The sequence below is a fragment of the Amphiura filiformis genome, chromosome 18 (assembly GCF_039555335.1).
Source record: "Amphiura filiformis chromosome 18, Afil_fr2py, whole genome shotgun sequence".
Lineage (NCBI taxonomy): Eukaryota > Metazoa > Echinodermata > Ophiuroidea > Amphilepidida > Amphiuridae > Amphiura > Amphiura filiformis.
In genome coordinates this window covers 26856109-26877128 of record NC_092645.1, presented here as the reverse complement: position 1 = coordinate 26877128, position 21020 = coordinate 26856109, and the positions used below count along the sequence as shown (strand labels likewise).

At 38.0% G+C, this 21020-nt stretch overlaps 1 protein-coding gene and 1 long non-coding RNA gene across 2 annotated transcripts; both read left to right on the top strand.

The window, feature by feature from the left end:
• Positions 1–487: 487 nt before the first annotated feature.
• LOC140139420 (uncharacterized) lies at positions 488–6108 on the top strand. The gene is made up of 3 exons (XR_011857113.1): positions 488–668; positions 3787–3876; positions 5992–6108. It is a non-coding gene; the product is annotated as an uncharacterized lncRNA (long non-coding RNA).
• Positions 6109–7381: 1273 nt separating this feature from the next.
• Positions 7382–18390, top strand: LOC140139419 (uncharacterized). The gene is made up of 7 exons (XM_072161181.1): positions 7382–7493; positions 8811–8933; positions 9979–10110; positions 11470–11616; positions 12701–12796; positions 15079–15297; positions 17602–18390. The coding sequence occupies exons 1-7, from the start codon at positions 7394–7396 to the stop codon at positions 17664–17666; spliced, it is 882 nt and encodes a 293-aa protein (XP_072017282.1). The 5' UTR covers positions 7382–7393; the 3' UTR covers positions 17667–18390.
• Positions 18391–21020: the final 2630 nt, after the last annotated feature.

The window sequence follows — 21020 nt, the reverse complement described above, 5'->3', positions numbered from 1 at the left end:
AGTTTTTTTTTTTTTTTTTTTTTGCTGTAATAGGACGTGAGACAACGAAGCCACTGATCATCAATATTTGTTTTACCTGATTTACTCAAAGCTGAGATTTATGAATAGGATAAAATGCATCTACACTCAAATATTGACACAAATAAAGGTGACACACAAGAGGAACAGTATGGGTGCTATAAAGGAGATCCCAAGGCTTGGTATAAGGAATGCCATTTCCGCCCCATGTTCACGAGTTTTCTTGGGAGTTGGAACAAACCCAAGACTTAGTTTTTATAAATATATATTTGGCCTTATATCGGAGAGAAATATGCAAACATAAGTGGGATTATTGGCTTCTGTGATTCATCAGATCAATGTATTCATATTAAACTGCAGATGGTATAGCTCAAGTTGTAAAACTGGACAAATATGACTGCCACCCCACTCGCCTTAATTGAAAAGTATCACGCTTTATTGAATAGCGGCATGGTCAGTGACGTTCTGCCTTTATATAAAGACCGATTATCATCAGATCGTCTCACTTTTGCTGAAGAACAGTTACGTTGTACGCACTGTTGAATCAATTATCCAGAATCAGCATCGACAGTTGAGCCTTAATTGCAACGCCTTCCATGTTTTCTGGCAATCATTTTTCCTGATCTGAGTTTTGCAGTGCTACTAAACAAGTAAGTGCCCTAGAATGTTAGGTTTTTTCTTTTTAGTATTGTAATATTAATTACAAAATTCATTTCAGTTCAGCGTACTGAAATCTGTGCCACTTTATTACCATGCTTACAGGCCCATTCAGTGATTTGCTCATCCCGACGATCGAAAAAATCATAAAAATTCAGATTTTGGTGTTATGACAGTGGTTCAGCCGAAAGCTGTGTATTTAAGACAAAATAGGGCAATTTACATGAATCTGTAATTTATACACTGACAGTACAGCCTGTCTAAAAAAAAACCGTGCAAGTGAAAAGCGCCCTCTTTGGCAATTAGAAAATACTGTTGTGACATAATGCTTACATCGATGTCAAGGGCATAGTCTTAGCTCTCAAATGCCGTTTGTCCTGTTCAATTTGCGTGTTCCAATTTTGAGATATGTTTATTTAACAACGAAAGGGTAAAATCACAATTGTGCCACTTTTACTAGGGAAGAGAGCTAGCTGTACATGTAAATCAATGATAGCTGATGTTGATGCGTCTAACGCAATCCCCCTTTCGGGGCGCACGCATTAGACGCATCAACATCAGCACGCGTGCAATATTTTGTCTAATATCTCTCCCAACAAGTAATATGCGTTCATTAACCTATAACATGATGTATAAGTGCGCAATATTTGCTTGTCTTTTAACATGTCTACTAAGAAAACAGTATTTACCATGATAAAATCATTGACATGCACATGCAAAACAGCAGAATGTGAAATCCATTTTTACAACAGAATGTGAAATATTTATTTATCTTTTAATCTCTTTTAAGTGGAAAAAGAGAATCATCATTCCTGCATCATGATAAAACAGTAAAAACAGTCAAAAACGTTTTGTATTGTCTATTATTTTGATTTCATGAAGGAATTCTTGACAAACCTGATGCTATCACTGTTACATGTAAAGCCCTCTTCCATAGTAAAAGTGGCACAATTGTGATTTTACCCTTTCGTCTTTAACTAAACATATCTCGAGATTAAAACAAGCAAATTGAACAGAACAAGCGGCATTTGAGAGCTAAGACTACACTCTTGACGCTGATGTAAGCATTTTTTCACAACGGTATTTCCTAATTGCCAGAGAGGGCGCTTTTCACTTGCACAATTTTTTTTGAGACAGGCTGTATATAAATTAGCTACAAGTATTTGAATGGACCTCTGCTTTGTCAATATTACTGTTTCCTTATTTTTGCCGGTTTTTTTGTTTCATTTCAAGAATATTTAATGACAATTTTTTAAATTAAAATGATTTACCCTTCACTTTTAGACAATTTATAAAAAAAAATATATATATTTTTGCACTTTCGCTGAAATCACTGAAAGGGTCTTTAAGGATACGGAAAGAAACGTGTGAAAGACGTATAAACTTGTTCTCTAAAATCAAGTGTCCACAGCAATGATTATCCTAGTGAGAGAAATGCTGAGTGCTTTGCATTTAGCTTTACATGATTTTTTGTGTTTTTATAAATTGTCAGAATCCGTTTTAAAATCCTTCATTTTCATCCATTTTACGCACCATGTTCACAAGAGCAAAAACGCGTTCCATGGGTTTTTTTTCAAATGTATGCCCTGTATAAAACCACGCCGTGTGATTGCTTTCTCCTTTTTTTGGATTGTTCGAGAAGTCTAGCCAAGAATTTGCTCACCGATAGCTTCACTTTCGAATGCGTAACTATCGTGTGCAAATTCGAAGCTAGAGTTCTCGAGTAACTACAAACCAATCAAAGAAATAATGTCACTATTTATCAGAGCCAAATGCAGTACTGATTAAATTTTAGGAGCTCGTTTTGGGGAACATTTTGGAGAATCTTGCATGACAAAAACCTGTTTTGTTATATTATCGATATGCCCAACTACCTACATTATTTCTCAACAATCTGGCACTCGCTATTCCATTTCATTTTTACTCCAAATTGAAGCTAGTATTGCAAAAAAAAAACTCCAAAAAACAAGATTTTTTGCCATCGGTGTGACGGTGATTTTGAGCTGATATGCTTGTTTATTCTAAAAGCCATTGTGCGAACGCGATTGCAATCACCTTATTGCATCAAATTATAACCTTAGGCCTATAGCCGCTTTGAAGTTTAAAAAAAGCAACTGTGTAAGTTGATGCGTAGCCGAATGGTTAAGGCGCTGGACTATGAATCTCTGATTTGAATAATTTTTGTGGCTTCGAGTCCCTGTGTGGTTGAATTTATTTTTCCTCTTTTTCTCAGTCTTTCTTCATTTCTTAGCCACTTTTCTCTTTTCTATCCTTTCTTTCTCCTTTTCTTTCTCCTTTTCTTTTCTTTCTTTCTTTCTTTCTTTCTTTCTTTCTTTCTTTCTTTCTTTCTTTCTTTCTTTCTTTCTTTCTTTCTTTCTTTCTTTCTTTCTTTCTTTCTTTCTTTCTTTCTTTCTTTCTTTCTTTCTTTCTTTCTTTCTTTCTTTCTTTCTTTCTTTCTTTTAATCTGATTGATTCGCTGACTACAGTGATGGATTGTTTTCCCACTTTATATTAAAGACATTTGTAAGCCTAGCGCTTAAGGGATCTGGAATAAGCGTTTTGCGTGTTTTGACAGTATTTAGAAAATCCTATAGGAAAATTGTCGAAAAAGGGCTTTTGCTCCCCAGCATCAGGCCCGTTGCCGCTCCTCATGACCCCCTCATATATACCTCCCCCAGGATAACACACAAGCTACGCAAGTTTCGTGTCTTGAGCATGTGTATCGATTTTCTATACGGTACGCCCCGGTACGCTTGAGCTCAGCTCATGCTCTGGATGGCTGTTTGACAAAGGTACCAAAATCTGAATTTTGATGATTTTTACGATCGTCCGGATGAGCAAATCACTGATTGGGCCTTTAATTTGATTATTACATAACTTCGACAGCGAACAGTGGCTGTATGCGGAAAGATTACACTGCAATAACAATTGATTTAGTACTTATACACTAATATACGCAAAATAACGGATAAGCTGGTTCCCTTAAAAAACACGCTATGTTCAAAATCTAATGCGAAATGCGGTTTTGTTCATATGTAATTTTTAAAATTTTAATTATAATTATAAACTTAACAAAGACTCTTAATTGTTTTGTTTCTTTCCTATCTTCAGATGCACTTTGTTACAAATCACACAACATGAAGGGGTTTGTCATTGCGTACGTGGTCCTTTTTTCTGCCGTTATTATAAATTCAGTTTGGGGTGAGTAAAAAAAAGTCGCTCTGTATTCGTAGTAATGGTAGTAAAGGTAACAGGATTAATTACCATAGCGATAGGGGAAAACAATTTTTGAATGTATTTCCCTGGACTAGACGTCCGCTGTAACTCTGCAACGCATCATTGATTATCAAAGAATAGGCATAAAGACCATGAAAACATAAAAATTTAACGCATCGACATATTGAAGAGAGTAGAAAAGCCCTCAATCGCGGTCACGACGGGCGGAAATGGGGTCAACTACTATGATCCCATCAGGCAGCAGTGATTTGTTTTTCCAAGAAAGTCTTCTAATTCGATAAGGGAATCACTTTTTCCTATCATAATGTCGAAATTAGGATTTCATATCAATAATATGAAGGAAATAAGTGACAGGCATGACATGTATGAAAATACAAGTTAAATTTGGGCATAAAAACCTGGACACCTGACCTGACGTTGCATCATGGCGCCATATTTGTGTGGTTGTTCGTACTTGTGTTCTCGTGAGTAAATGATTATCCATCTACACTAATCCAGACTTATTAGCGATAGCCTGCCAGCATGATTATTGTTAAGTATAGAAAAACACCATACTACTGACATTTCATTATTATACAGCCACAATGATCAAAAAATGCGATCTTTATTCATCACGTCCATCGGCTCATTTTCTTACGTAGGAACAATCGAACAAACGCCGCCCGTTATCCATGTATAGAGGTCAGTCGTCTTGGCGACTGTGTGTTTGCGCTCTCAGTGATTTTATGCTAGTTAGGATGTGTATGAATTCTACTCTCGAACATTCTGTTACGGAGTAGCCTATGCAGTTTTATAAATACTTTGATTGGGTATGGTCCGACAAAACTGTTTTTTTTTTTTTGGTAACTAAGAGGGGTCAACAAAGTTTGGTCAAATTAATAAAGAGTATAACAATTAAAAATGTACGTTTGGCACGTTACACATGGCCTATCCCGTCTGGCATAGAGGCCGTCAGTGTGACGTCACAGTTGCCATCTTGTGGGTACTAGTAAACTCTGTTCAAAGTTTCAGGGCATGAACAACGGGTAAATTAGGTATAGAGCAATACTAGCAGTCAGTCAATCATATCAAGCAAGTGAATGACGAGCTTGTGGGTATGAATCATGTACACAAACACTATTGTCATGAGTCGCGCTTTAAGAACGCTGACGGCCTCTATAGCTTCTGGTCGACATTATTTCCGTGACATGACATGGAATGTGCATAATAAGTATGTATAGTAGCCGATACAAACAGAAACTGCCCCTTAATCAAACGTCAATTATCAACACGTGTTCGTGAAATTGCCTGAAATTACGTTTTTCAACATAATATTCACGTCTCGTTTTACAGAGTTGAGTGTAATCATGGGGATTGTGTATACTTGATTATTTGTATTAATTAAAATAAACTAGTAACAATCTTCGAAAAAGTACTTGGAACGTTTGGTACACTCTGCCGAAATTCCATGCAGAATTTCTTATGATCATGGAAATGACGTATATTGTGTTTGGGAACAAAATATGACATCTACAACAATGATCTACCATTCCCTCTCCCCATCAATCAATGTTGGAGCACAATGGGAAACCGCTGAAGACATTGGCCTTTTTTCAACATTGCACGTGGGTGAGGTGGTGACAGTTTTCCGTTTTTTACACGCAATCGTTCCAAGACTTATTTTGAGGATTGTAGATAATGATTAATGAGTGGCGTAGCCATGCAGGACTTTTCTTCAGTGGGTGAAAATGAGTGCAAGGTCACTGATCTTCAATATCTCGAAAATTAATTGGAAGAATACCCGTATACGTATTCTGAATCCATTCTGAGCCTTTTCGATCCATTTCGACTCATTTCGGCCCATTTCAACCCATTTTGATCCATTTCGACTAATTTCGATCTATACAACTTCTCATAATTGATATAGATAGTATCTAGCCGCTACTGTTTTGTGTATTGAAAAACACATTTGTTTAAACGTTGACACAGTTTATAATACTTATATAATTGTACTAAGTTTCACCCACTTCGCATTTCGTATACGTCAATTTTCAGGCTGCAGGTTAACAATATTATATGACATTTTGTTACTTTTCCTAGCATGGAAATGTGAGGATCTGGCAGGTACTGAATATTGTACAGAAAATAAAGGAGATTGTGACAACCCCAACGACCAATATTTCAAAGATGCATGTTCCCTAACGTGTGGAGTTTGTAAAGGTAAGAAAAACATTTTTATCTTTCTTGCACAAAACTCACTAAAAGACCTAGCACGGAGCATATGAGCAACAGAGTAATCGACCGCAAGCTGACACATTATGAGGTAGCAGCTGCATTAAATGCCAATATAATTATTATATTATGACAGATATGATTTACATCAATCCCTTGCTTTTGAATGCTGATCTGATTATTCTGATATAAATCTTTGTGTATGATGTCAGAATAATGATGTAGCGATAGATCTTGGGCTGAAAAAAGCGCATCTTCTTATGACGATCTTGTCAAAGAGGTTTCCCAGGCAAAAATAATTCATGGGTATTCCCAAAATTCTGGTTGTTATACAAATCATGCCATGAACATGGCATGTTTCATGCCATAAACATGGCAAGACATTCTGATTCTTTTGTTTTGTATATGGCATGAAATTCCGCTATCAAGGATTCATGGGTCGTTAATTTTGAACCCATTAAAATTGTAATTGACGCCCTTGACAAAAATTAATGGGCATGGAAGTAGAGAAAGTTTGACATTGACCATGATTCATGCCATGAGTTACCCATGAATAAGGAATTTATGGGCATGAAAGTAGAGAGAATTTGACATTGACCTCGATTCATGCCCATGAAGCACAGTGGTCCAATGGTTAGGGCGCGAGCTTCATAATCGAAAGGTTGTGGGTTTGAACCCCCACCGCGGCCAGTGTGTTGTGTCCTTGGGCAAGACGGCTTAATTCCCAATTGCTTCACTCCACCCAGGTGTAAAATGGGGAGCTGTTGGGGGTAATCACAATCTAAGTCAGCTGAGAGTACCTGCGCATCAGTTGCGGACTTGTGGAAGCGGAAATGGTTCTGATATATCCTAATGGCAGCGGAATAATTGTTGAAGGGTGCTGGTACTTAGGTGTAGCGCACGTTAAATCGCCGACATTTATTTATTTATGAGTTACCCATGAACATGCCCTGAACATGTCAAGGCTCTGACTACACACATGACAAAAAATAAAATGCAAGGGCATGATTATTCATGGGTGAGCATGAACAACTCATCAAAATTGCCCAAATTCACTTAAAATTCATGCCCGTTGCTAGCGAAAATAGGGCATGTTCTTGGCATGTTCATGGCAAGATCTTGGCATGTTCATGGGCATGACTCATGCTTAAATTTTTGCCTGGGCCCCAGGGTATACCGATACCGATCTGATTATTCTGAAAATCATTATGCAGGCTGCTGGTTAACTATGAGATTTTGTTACTTTTCTTTAGTATACGCATGGGAATGTATGGATCTGGGCAATCATGATTATTGTACCGCATATACAGACAAATGTGACACGGACCAAGATTTCAAAGCTGACTGTGCCAAAACGTGTGGAGATTGTGGTAAGAAAAGCATTTTATCTTTCTTCCACTAATTAATAGGACCAGAGACAGTCTAGAATTAGACTGTCCCTGATAGGACGTCACGAATGGGGCCTGGAGCATATGTGCAACAGAGTAATCAAGAGTAAGCAGACACATTTTGAGGTAGCAACTGCATTTCTAATTCGAACATTATTATATAGGGTCCACAACTTATAAGTTCCCCCTTAAATACTTTTAAAAATAAAAATATTTGACGAATTGCAAACTTGTAAAAAGGTATGGGTAGCCTTAATTGTTTTACACAGATGGATCAAATTATAGCGTAACACGTCATTGCGTTACGTCATAATGGTTCATTATGTAAAAAAGAGACCGTTTTAAACAGTGTTAAAAGTTGCATTTGAGTCCATAGGAGTCAATTCTCAAACAATACAGTAGGTCAGGTTTATTCATGTGTTTGTTACAGAAAATTTGACTGCTGTGGACTCAGGTGCAACTTTTGAAACGGCCTATTTTCTTACACAATTCAATTAACCATCGTGACTGAGTGCAATGATGCGTGGCGCTGTAAATTGGTCCACATGTGTAAAACAAATAAGGCTATACAAAGCTTTTTACATTTTTACATTTCGTATAATATTTTTCGACTTATTTTAATAACACTTACTTTAAAAAGGACTGGGCGTACCAAAGGAAAGTGCCTATAATGTAGGGTATCGTAGTAGGAATAACAGTAGGAATGAGTAAACTATGAAATAAATAAATAAGGAACCACTTTAGTCGAGAGATAAGATTCAATCTAGTCAACCAGATTTTCCAACATACCTTGGAGCAACCAACGTTGCGGCCAGTACCACTGACCTTCAGCTGGGTTGTGATGTTAAACACATTGACTCCCGAAGTCATTTGGCGAGTTAGAGTTCTGATGGTTCTGTCCCAGGCGTGTGAGAGATTGTTTCCGAGTCCTCCACCACGGTTGAGGGACGGTTGTTCTGCTCTAACCCAAATGTCTTCTTTGACTCCTCGTTCGTACCACCGTGACTCGTGGTCGAGGACTTTGACATCCTCGAGGTCCACTTCGTGTAAATGTGTGTAAACCGCAGAATCCGTGGGACCCGAACTAAAACCTGTTTCGTTTTTCCCGAGTGGATGGGATGTTTCTCCTATGTATTAGTGTCCGTACAGTCCACTCTGCATGCCTTTGGGTTGCTTGTCCTTGGGGTGGACAAAGGCCTGGCGGATGGTGTTGACCTGTTTAGATACCGTTTTCATTTATATTCTGAAATTCATTTTGCAGGCGGCAGGTTAACTATGATATTTTGTTATTTTTCCTAGCATGTAAGAATAGGAGAGATTATTGTGTTGACGAAAATAGACGTTATTGTGAAGATGACTATTATTTCAATGCTGCATGCCCTATGTTGTGTGGAGTTTGTCCACAATCCGGGGGTCCACAAGGTAAGTAAAGCATTCTGTATCTTTCTTAAACTAATTAATATGAGGAAGTAGATATGAGGAAGTAGTTTTAACAGTAAATCACTAAAGGGCTTACCCCTGGGGGGAGGGCTTCAAGTAGCACGGAGCATGAGCAACAGAGTATTTGGGAGTATTAAAGCCGACACATTTTGCGATTTGCAGCTGCATTTACTAATGCGAAGATAGTATGACAGATAATGATTTACACCAAACGCTTGCTCTTGTACATGGTGAATGCCGATCTGATTATTCAGATATAATTCTTTGAGCACTGTAGGTTAACTATAAAAAAATCACTTATTTTTGATCTAGAGACAAAAGTCTACTTAATTAGGCCCTCAATTATGGTCAAAATTATCACCAAAATTGGTAAGAATTATATTTGGTATGTCGGTCCATATTTTGACAAAATAGTAACAATAACAATAACAATGGACTTACATGTATGCAAATCATTTAGAAGTGTAAGCGTAACTTGTAAAAATTGGTAATTGTTTCCAAATTTCACAAGATAAAAGAGAGTGAAAATAAAATTTAAAAATTTCTAGCCAAGCAGGATCCTGTATAGGCCTACACCCTTAAGCTCCTTTTGTTCAAGGCAAACACAAATTAAATTGGTATGGTAATAGCTTAAATATGAAGGATGTGCCAAATCGTCATTCGGTAAAAGAGAAAAGAAAAAACGACAAACATGATGCTCTATTCAATAATAGCATCTTACAAAAATTTCTGTTTTTGACGATTTTTTAGATTGTCTGATTTAGCGATTCGCTGATCGTGTCTTCATTGAGCACGAATTTAATTGTCCCTATATTGTGGAACACATCTTACATTCTTCAGAACGTTAACATGCAATGGCATAGCCAGGGGTAGACAAGGGGAAACTTCTTCGCCATAGAGCATCTCAACCTTGACCAATTTCGTCACTTGCAAGTCACCCGGCCTTTCCAAAAAAAATCCTGTTACGCCACAGACGCAACGTAAAAACCAAGCTCATTTTAAGTTTATATGATTTACATCTCCACAGAGGCGGAAACTACCGCAGAGCCGCCATGCAGTGGATTTCTCTGTCCCAATGGACGGTGCATATCCGCGCTTTGGAAATGTGATGGTGATAACGATTGTGGAGACTACGCTGATGAGCAATCTTGTCCTACAGGTAAGAGCACGTTTTTACATAATAAATATGTATTACATTATTGTTTAAATGGCAGCGAAGAAAAGTAGCCGGAAGAGGTATTCGAAACGGTGACCTATGGATTGCGAGGCCAGTGTTCTACTCTTTGAGCTATCTCTGGCTCTTTGATGGGAATATAAACACATATCAAAGAGGTGACACTAAATTCAGGGTTGTTATTAACAACGCAAACCTATGACGAACTCCATTAGTGTGCCTTAAAAGTGAGGCAAACAATCGATCGATAATGAATAATTCACACTAAAGCTCGCCCTTGTATCATGTATTGAGGTCACGACATAAAGATGTCGTTAGTGTAGCGAATCTGATCTGTTGAAGAGAGTAATGCAAATTTCTTTAAAAAGGAATAGGGCGAGCAAATGAGATGTCAAGATAAAGGTGTAGTTTTGCTCGAGAGGTCTAGCCAAGAATTTGCTCACCGATAGCTGCACATTCGAGGCAAGAGACCATTGCATTCAAAGTGTAGTCGGATTTGCTTAAAAAATGAGTAAAATCGGGATACCGGTAACGGGTCAACTACTATGAGCCAATCATTAGGGGGTATTCAGAACAAATGAGCGTACGGGGAAGAGCCGCAAACATGGGTTGCATTTTTTGGCATTTTGGTACATCAATGACTCGTTTTTCTAAGCCAATTTCGCCATATGGATGGGTCTTTTTTTTTCAATTTTCTTTTGGAAAATAGCTAAATTTTGCCTCAATTTTAGAAATGTCTCCAAATTTTTGTGGACTGTTTGTAGAAACTAAGTCAATTTGTGTTAAATTTAGCCAAACATTTTGACTTCTTTTGGTATATCGATGGGTTCGCCGTTTTATTAAAAAAAATGGTATATTGATGGGTCTATTTTCAAATTCTCAGCAGCATATTCCTATCCAAACCAAACTGAGTACCCCCCCTCATCACATCAGGCAGTAGTCTGGTAGTGGTGTGTTTTGCAAAGAAAGTGTACTCATTTTATATGGGAAGTCAGGGTCGGTCGATCAGTATTTGTATCAGGTTTATCAGGCTTGGTTTTGAATATATCAGGGTCAGTAGTCATGGTAGTAGGAATTACAAACAGGCAAATATTTTTGCGAATTTGATACCAAATAGGGTCTGTATTAAAATTCAAATATGAAAAAAAAAACGCGACCCTGTTTCAATTTGTTTTTGAGTCTGTCGAAAAGGGCAATACAAACAAGGGCAATTACCTTCTCCTCCCTTCATGTACCTTTTTACCCCTCCCACCGGAAAATTCCCCACTACACTACTGGTATGCTATACCAATCCGTAGTCCTAAAAATCTGACGTTGTAAAGCCTTAATTTTTTCACTATGCAGTTGCTCCGCTCCAGAATGAAATTTCCCTGATAGGCAAACCTACCAGCCAAAGTTCTACACATGACGCTGACCGTAGTACCTCTGACCACGCAGTGGATGGCAACACCGACGGATATTATTTCTCTGGTTTGTCCTGCACATCCACAGGTAAGAATGCTGAATTTATAAATAACTTTAGAAATTAATAATAATAATAATTATTATTATTATTATTATTTGTATTAGTATTAGTATTATTATTATTATTGCCCTTTTATTCATCCAGTATTCATGGAAGATGTTTTCGGCACTTATTGGATTATTCTTGTTTAGTGAATATTTTGGAGGAGATCAAGACATGTAAATGTCAGAATTCACATCAGTGCTCATTGGTTACTTTTAAATCCCCTGAGCACTACCTGCCGATCTAACATACCTCTGATTGGTCAATTACGTGATATCTTCACTTTAATCACCAATCAGAATCGAGCTTTGCAAATAATTCACCTCAATTTGTTGCGTGGTGATATTATTCTAACCATGTTGCTGATTGGTCCATTGGTAAGGAAAACTTCTTTTTGACCAATCGGCAGGTAGTTCTCATGGGGTTAATCCCATATTAAAACATTTCAAGTTCAATGCTTTTGTTGTGACCAAGAAGGTCACAAGTAGTGGAAGTCCAAGGGTTACATCTACTGTGATCACCTCACAATCCATGAATCAGTAAACTTTGAATCTAACGTTACCACTGAAAGGACAATTGACCAAATACTGTAGGTCATTTAGGACCTTGTTAGTCAGTAAACAATATTGAAATGATCACTGATGTGAATAATGGCAATTGTTATTAATTATCACATGTTTTGATTCTCTCCAAACATGCCAAATGCATGGAACAAAAAGAAAATATTCCAATAGGAGGTGAACAGATATCCTTCGATGGATACTGAATACAAGGCAATAGGATTTTGCTGCAACTTTTAAATCTTGGGTTGCTTTCATTGAAATGTATGGTGTGACATCAATATTGGGACCATTCCAACTAAATGCAAGTAAATTTTGCTTCGACTGCATATTCCACATTTGGTGTATAATTAACCGTTCAGGATTAAAGGGGGTAATTACATTTTGGTAGATGTTGATTTTGACTAGCACTATACATGCTATACTGAGTATATGTTTTATAATGATTCGAAATGACTTGATGCAACAGACTACAATAATGTCTTATTTATTTGTTTTCTGTGTTTAGCATATAATAACGTAGGAAACCCTTGGTGGGCCGTTGACATGCAGCAAGATGAATGCGTTGGTAAAGTTATCCTCTACAACAGAGCCGATTGCTGTGGTATGTATAATCTAGTAGGCTTACAACCAATGGCGCATATGGGCAGGGGGCACGTGGCCAAACCGCAAAGAATTTGAAAATTTAGAAAATTACGTAGGAAAGTTGCCGAAAAATAGATTATGCCCCATCCGACCTGGTGCCTTCAATCATGTCCGGTGCTCCCCCTTCCCACCCCACCCTCTCCTAGGATCACTACGCTACGCTACTGCTTGCAAAAAATCATTGCCCGGGCCCATTGTTATAGTTGGAAGCCGGGGTTGGAGGCGAAAATGCTACATATATCAGCGGCGTATTTATATATAGACGAATCCAAGTAGCCAAGTCATGGTCAGGATTTGGTCGGACATCTTTGGGTAGCCGCTAGCACCAACCTGGTGCTTTGAGCGTCCAATTGTGCAAATAAAAGCCGCCTAACACCTAGAGAAGATGCAAGGACGAGGAGGGTTAATAGAATAATAGCTAATAATATATATAATGGAGATAATTCCGCAGGTAATCCCGTCGCATCTATTCATAGGCCCTACATATAGTGCTTTTGTTCTCAAGTACATCAATGCATAGATACCGCGTGTAGTTAATCCGATTATTATGTCACTTCAACAGCGAATAGACCATGCAGTTGCTGTGTGTTGTGTCGAAGGGAACTGTATTGTGTTATTCTTTTGTCTGCCTGTGTTTTCGCGGAAGGTGTAAAACGGGTGATGGAATGCCGTTTAAAATTTCCGCCAAGGCCGAATCATTTCACATTTTGAGTGCATTGTAGCCGACGGCTACCCAACTAAAGGCTGCTAGTCAGGTGTAGGAATGCGTGAATTTAGATTCGTCTATACCTTTATTCTCATTAACTGACTACTCTCAGGCCATCAGGAAGTCGGAACAACAAAACTATTGGCAGAGAAGAAAGAAGTGGTCGAAGGCAATACCAAGCCACGAACTACGGCTTGCAAAAACTCATTGCACGGACCCATTATTATAGTTGAAAGCCGGGGTTGGAAGTAAAAATGCTACACATATCAGCGGCGTATTTATATTATACTAGAACCTTTATCCTCATTAACGGACTACTCCCCAGGGCCAGGTAGTAGGTCTATCCGCTGTGCGTATGCTTCTGAATATGAAACGTGCCACATGTCGCACGAGCTGAAATGAAAATTCCTTTTAAAAGGGAAAGCCAGCCTCAATGTAGAAGAGGTCTTGTAATTAGTTTTAGTCACCGTGAAAGGCATTTTACTACAAGGCTGACAGCCCGTTCAAAATAACCATGACTAGATATTTAGAATAATGTTTGTTGAGATCATGATTACGTGTTAAAATTGGCGACATCGCAACCGACACCATCCCCCCTCCATCCTCCACAAACTTGCAGAAACAATAATATTGAGCACCGATGCGCCACTGTCGATTGCAATAAAGAAATCTTACTAGGGGACGGTGTGCCTCTAGCCTTCGGGGCGAATGGCATTACGATTTCATTGTACCATATAACGATTAGTACAACAAGTCATACATAGAATCTTTTCTCAGTTTGAATTGTATCCCTACTTCCCCCTATATGAAACCAAAACAACATAGGATATAGGTTCCTGTAATAAGCAAACGTTGACGACCTGGGCGCAAGAAGACTGTAAATCCACTCATGACGAAATTGAGTTACAGGTGGTTTTAAAGTTATTGGATAAAGACAAACATTTTGACAATTTTTTTTACATTTGTGCCCCCTCCCATAAGGGTCAAGAGGGGTCAAAATGAAAAATTGTCCAATGTCGTCATGTCAAATTACTCGTCTCATCACAACGATTACGAAAATATATAATTTATCATACATTTTGAGCTCGGTTAGTGAGTTAGATGGTCACTTCCGTTTTAAGGTCAACCGAGGTCAAATTTTAAAACAGCCTTCAAATTCAACAAATAAAGTGTCAAATTGTTCGTCTTTGCACATAGATTACTATTATGGTTAAATATTTCCAACATCTGCATTCAGTTTTGAGTTATAAGCTTTTGTTTCAATCCGAGCGCAAGAAGACAGTAAGTCTAAAAATGATAAGTCGATCAATATCGATCAATATTACAGATATTTACTTGGTTGATATACAAAATGATACTTCTTGCCTATACCCATGTACCTGAGAAGTGTCAATATTATGGGGTTTTTTGTTTCCAAATTATTTAATTTTAAAAAGTTCAAACGATCATATCTCAAAATGTAGACTTACGGTATTCTTGCGCTGAGGTATCAAATCATATCCCGAATATTCTAATACTATTATATTCTTTTGCAGAGGAGCGACTTGAAGGGGCCATAGTACGAGTAGGATCCGACCCTGATTACGGACAGAACCCAGAATGTGAAAGCCGAGTATCAATGGATCAAATCAGGTCTGGTTCTCTGGAAATCGACTGCAATCTGAGTGGACAATACATCAGTGTTGAATTACCACGATGGGATCTTCTGACACTATGTGAAGTCAAGGCAACCTCGTGCAGTGGAAACGCCAAAAGTAAGTATTTTTTTCTCAATGGTCGCCCTAACGCAGGAACTATTTGTCCACATGTTGGCAAGTATTTGCTTGGTTTAAGGGGTTTAATAGTGTTACGAGTCGTACTGGACTCAAGGCCAAAATCACCTTTTACCCGAACTCAGACGAATGCACAACACGAATACACTGTTTGATTAAGCTAACAAAATCTAAGTCTTTAATAAAATCACACAATCACAGTTTTATTCTATGAGTACTTAACCAGCGGTTTTCTTGTTGGTGATCCTAGAGTTCTTGCAATGTTCTGGACGACTGATGTATTATATCCTTATTCACTTGTCCTGCGAAAATCAGCGAAGTCCAGTGTACACTTGCGTTTATAAATATTCTTGCGTATGAAATCCTCACACGAAAATGATGCTGCTTTCTCCAATCACTTTTCTACTTGCGCTGCTTTCTCCACAAATATATCTCCTTGCGCTGCTTTCTCCAAATATTAAATCTCCTTGCGCTGCTTCCTCCAAAAATGGTGTTTCTTTCACCAATCACTCTTTCTCCAGGGAACAGGCTTGTTTAGCACAGCTCCGCTGTATTTGACAGATGTGTGGTTTTCATAAACCCAGCAACCTCCAGCAATTCGACAGAAGAACTTTAATCCTTTGATGAGGAAGAGCACATTTGTGTGCTCGCTATCTCCTTCGTTGCTGTATTAAAATAGCTCAATTATTGGCTATGTAAACTGGTACTTCTTGTTTGAAGCACGAAGACCATCACACACATGTGGAGTTTACAAACTCTCATGACATTCTGTAAAGTCCCAACTCCAGCCTCCAGCTTTTATACACCAGAAAACCCTAAATCTATTAATAAACCATCATTTCATTCACATCTTCACAGATGATGCAAGCTTGGGATTTCCCCAGATTAATTATACACATTAACCTTTCTCATTACATCACTTCCTGGGTTTTTTTCTCTATGGTGCAACTATGCACAGAATATATGGAAAATCCCTTATGACATTAATAACTCTGATTCAGTTTGTTTTGATCACCTGGTGAATGAAAGGGAATTCCCCCAGAACATGCCATAACACACAAACTATTGCATGATTGCTTCCAAGGTGTTTCCCCTTATCTCACACTTCGCATGACATATACCTTCAGCTTGTAAACAAAGTTAAATAATTAAATTAAATTACTGAGGGCACATCACAATAGTCATGAGAATGCATAGGGCAGAAGTTGTAGCAGAGGCATGCACTCTCCGATTAGTATGTAAGAAAACATGTCATTGGTCCTGCTGTATGATATCACAATTGCTCAGTGCTCAGTTCATCACTGTTCATTGACTATTATCTGTATTAGATCAGATAAAATGCAACTGTTCGTCATCCATTAATCGCGACTCGCTACTTCGCGGATCGATGTCGCGGCGAAGCCGCTCGTCGATCCCTCTCTCGATTTTGAGTAGTCTTTGACAAAGACTATAACCACTGGGTCAAAAACTAACAAAAAGAGTCATCAAAATGTACAAGGCACGGTCTTTCCCCAGAACTCTTTCTTGACCCATGTCAGTGAATTTCAACAAAGTTGCACACGATATGCACTGCCAGTGGTCAGTCTTTACACTGCATTGGGATTTGTGTGTAGAAAAACATCAGATAATACTATGACTATGAGTAGGCCTATTATATTTTCAGTGATTTTCATTAATATTCAACGGATTTTCATCGTTAAAATGGGAAACTTGAATGGGTGTAACTGTGTTACTTTTACCAAACTTTGGCGGATGAATTGAAACTATCAAAAGTAACATTTGTGATGGTAGGCAATATGTAACCAGTATATAATTTCATTTATAAGAATGCAGCTGTTTATTTCGACCAGGTATTATTGTTATATTGAGCAAACACAGTTGAACTTGGTAATTTTAGCGGAGTTTCTCGAAGACAAAGTTACAAAAATGGTAAAAAATGTTTGTCTTTGGGTATTGCAGAGAGCATTTTCAATTCTCGTATTTTTTTTCAAATTCTAATCGGTTTGAAAGCATTCTCATTTTTAATTTCCACTAGCAAATGTTAATTGAATCAGATGCTATATTTATCTTTATCCATGTTAGCAGTAGACTTATTCACTATATATATAAACGTGGTTGCAGTGACATATAGTTAGCCTAACTGCTTTTGCTTCACGATGCAGTTAGTAAAAAGGCAGTATGAGTATTTGTTTCGTCATCAATATTTTGCATTTACTACGTTTTTACTTGTGAGGATGTTATCGTTCTGTTCAATAATTATGCATTATGTCTTATCTGTTTTAACAGGGATGTCTGAGGAAACGCGTTTATTGAATTTGCTGAAGCGTAAGCTTGAGATTGACAGTGAGTAACATGGGATTCGAACACGTGCAGGTTAATGCTGAGATGGACTATGGACACCTTGGATTCATAACACATACAACAATTCATTTTTAGTACAAGCCTACATATCCAAATACTCCCATCGTCATGCAATGTTGTACTATTGGATGATGTGGTTAAAATTTCATCATATGATAGTCAGGTAGTACTCGGAGTACCCCCATAGTGCTATACCCATTGAACACAAAACGTTTCGTAGCAAAAGAGCACTCAAAGGTTGCCAGCATATGTGACATGATCAAAGGGAATGAGTCACATGTCGACCCTGGTCGAAAATGACTAAATTGGACATTTAGAGCTTTCAGAAACTGAAATCCCTTGATCATGTCACATATGTGAATTTTACGTTATACCCCCACAACAACGCTTTGTTGCCACAAAACATTGTATCATAATGTTGTTGAAGTAACAAAACTTTTTGTTAAAAACGTTTGCCAAAAAATATAATATAGGCCCCTTTTTGTTGCCAATCCTCTCCCCGATTATCCCTTAAGTTTTGAATTGGTGTCCGCACAGGCCAAACCTTCAACGGTGGGAGCCGGGGTTGCACACCGATGATTTTTAGATATTTTTTTTTATCAAACCATGGGCTCGTTTCCCTGAAACCATGGTACTCAACTGCGATTCAAAGATTCATACTAACAAACTAACAAAAATCCAAGAATAAACATGTAACATTCATTAAAAACAATATGAAAGCAATAAGTAAAATTCTTAAGTGTCTTTTCGTATTATTTTATCAGTGGTTATAATGGCTGTCACATAGAGAAAGGGACCCGTGTCCCGATTGGACCAAGTTCCTGACTTTTACACGGAAAAACAGTGGCATGATCGACGGGAATTATATTAATAAACATTATTTTTCACCAGGTTCGCCGTCGTAAATAATATAGGAGACAAGTAGAAAAAGTGGTCCATCCTGAGAATCGAACCCATGACCTCAGGTTTACGAGATCTGTGCCTTAATCACTTGGCCACGGGAGCTTCATGATTAGGCTGGTTGAAATTCGAACCCATAAGCGGTCACTTAAACTTATCTCCTCCCCGCAAATAGCCCATAGTAACTAGGGCCGTTAATCATGAAATGCGAGAAATAAATTGCCATCCTCCTTGTGAGGAAATATAGAGTGTATGCAATAAACCCAAGCGGAACGAGAGTTGCTAAGTAACCGCTAACCGAACCATAAACACATGCATGATCAGAGAGCGAGTCTTCAATTTCCCCATAGCTTCCCACGTTGTACACACGTCAGTCGAATTTGGCGGTGTTCGTTTGTTTGTCCTCCAAGTTATAGCATTGTTCACTTTGTGTTGAACATTGTAAGTGGGCCTCACTAATGACATAAAGGTTACTGTTATATCATGTCAAGAGGCCACTTTCATGAATAAGCTAAACAGCCTATGTGGAGGAATTGTATGCATGAGCAATCACACCAATGACGTAGTAATGAATACCCTCTATTACACGGAAAAACAGTGGCATGATCGACGGGAATTATATAAATAAACATTATTTTTCACCAGGTTCGCTTTCGTAATAATAAAGGAGACAAGTAGAAAAAGTGATCCCGCATGGGAATCGAACCCAGGACCTTAGGTTTACGAGACCTGTGCCTTAACCACTTGGCCACGGGAGCTTCATGATTAGGCTGGTTGAAATTCGAACCCATAAGCGGTCACTTAAACTTATCTCCTCCCCGCAAATAGCCCATAGTAACTATTGTCTGTCCAAATAACTTAGACACCCGGTTTTTAGGATATATTTCGAAAAGTTTTCACTTTGGCAAAAAGTCATGAAAGAAAAGTGGCTAAACACGGTCAGACCTAACAGAAATTATTAGTAAAGCGATAAAAAAATATTCTTCCTTGTCTACTTTTATTCAATTTTGACCAATTTACAGCAAGATATCTGGGTCCAGCCGAATATTCCTAATGACTTAAAACTTTTGATGGGATAATCTATTTACAGTAAGGGGTGTTTGAACATTGTAATCATGCATATTGATCAGTGATTCCACCCTTTTTTTTTTTTGATCCTTTTACTAATTCACAATAATGGCGGTCTACTCAAATGCATTCAACAAAAGCATGTCTGCAATCTACCGCGAGAGGTCGTCACACGCATAACAAATACACTACTATCAAATAGGTTGATGACAATATTTGATTGAATGGACTACACTGTGCCATGATTTCGGTGAAGGGCACCGGTTCAAATCCTTTGTTTGGAGCCAATCAATAATTTCATGCACAACCTCTATAACTCAAAAGATGTCACAGTTGGTGCATTATAACAAATGATAGGGCAAGTTACTATGCGTCTGGAGTGTATTGTGAATTATATTCCTCACCAATAACATCAGAACATTCATATGGCATACAATTTGTATTTTCTTAGAATTGTGCCAAGCCAAAAGCATGCACAGAAGAAGACTCAAGTACCGCGCCGAATTATTGTAATTGGATGAGGGACAGCTGGGATCACTGAGTTAATACACTAAGAATAAATATATGCCAATTAGAAACACTGTTTGCATTTTATGACCTGAATTATATTTTTCACTTTTATAAAATGTTTTTGGTGAGGAGTATAATTAATTTACTATTCATCCATTCACTATCCAAAAGCACCATACCTACAAATCTGTATAATGAGACCTTCCAAAATAATGGTACCCAACTTCTACCGGATTATTTTTAAAGTGTTGAGAAAAACCTTCCAATTTCAATAGAATTTCTGGTAAACTTTCACTCAATGTTTTGGAAACACAAAAATCCCGTTAGGTCTCAGCGAATGTTAACACTTTTCTTTCATGACTTTCTTTGAAAGTGTATATTTTTTCAAATAAGTAACAAAAACTGGGTGTCTAAGTTAATTGGACAGACAATAGGGCCGTAAATCATGAAATGCGAGAAATAAATTGCCATCCTCCTTGTGAGGAAATATTACACGGAAAAACAGTGGCATGATCGACGGGAATTATATAAATAAACATTATTTTTCACCAGGTTCGCTTTCGTAAATAATAAAGGAGACAAGTAGAAAAAGTGATCCCGCATGGGAATCGAACCCAGGACCTTAGGTTTACGAGACCTGTGCCTTAACCACTTGGCCACGGGAGCTTCATGATTAGGCTGATTGAAATTCGAACACATAAGCGGTCACTTTGCGGGGATGAGATAAGTTTTGCAAGGTGGCACTCACATTCCCGGGCTCACATTATGACGTCATAACGATATTTTGTGGGGAATGTTTGCACTTCTTTTGGTACCACTGGATAGAAAAGACCCATAGCTATACATTAGTATGAAATATAACGGTA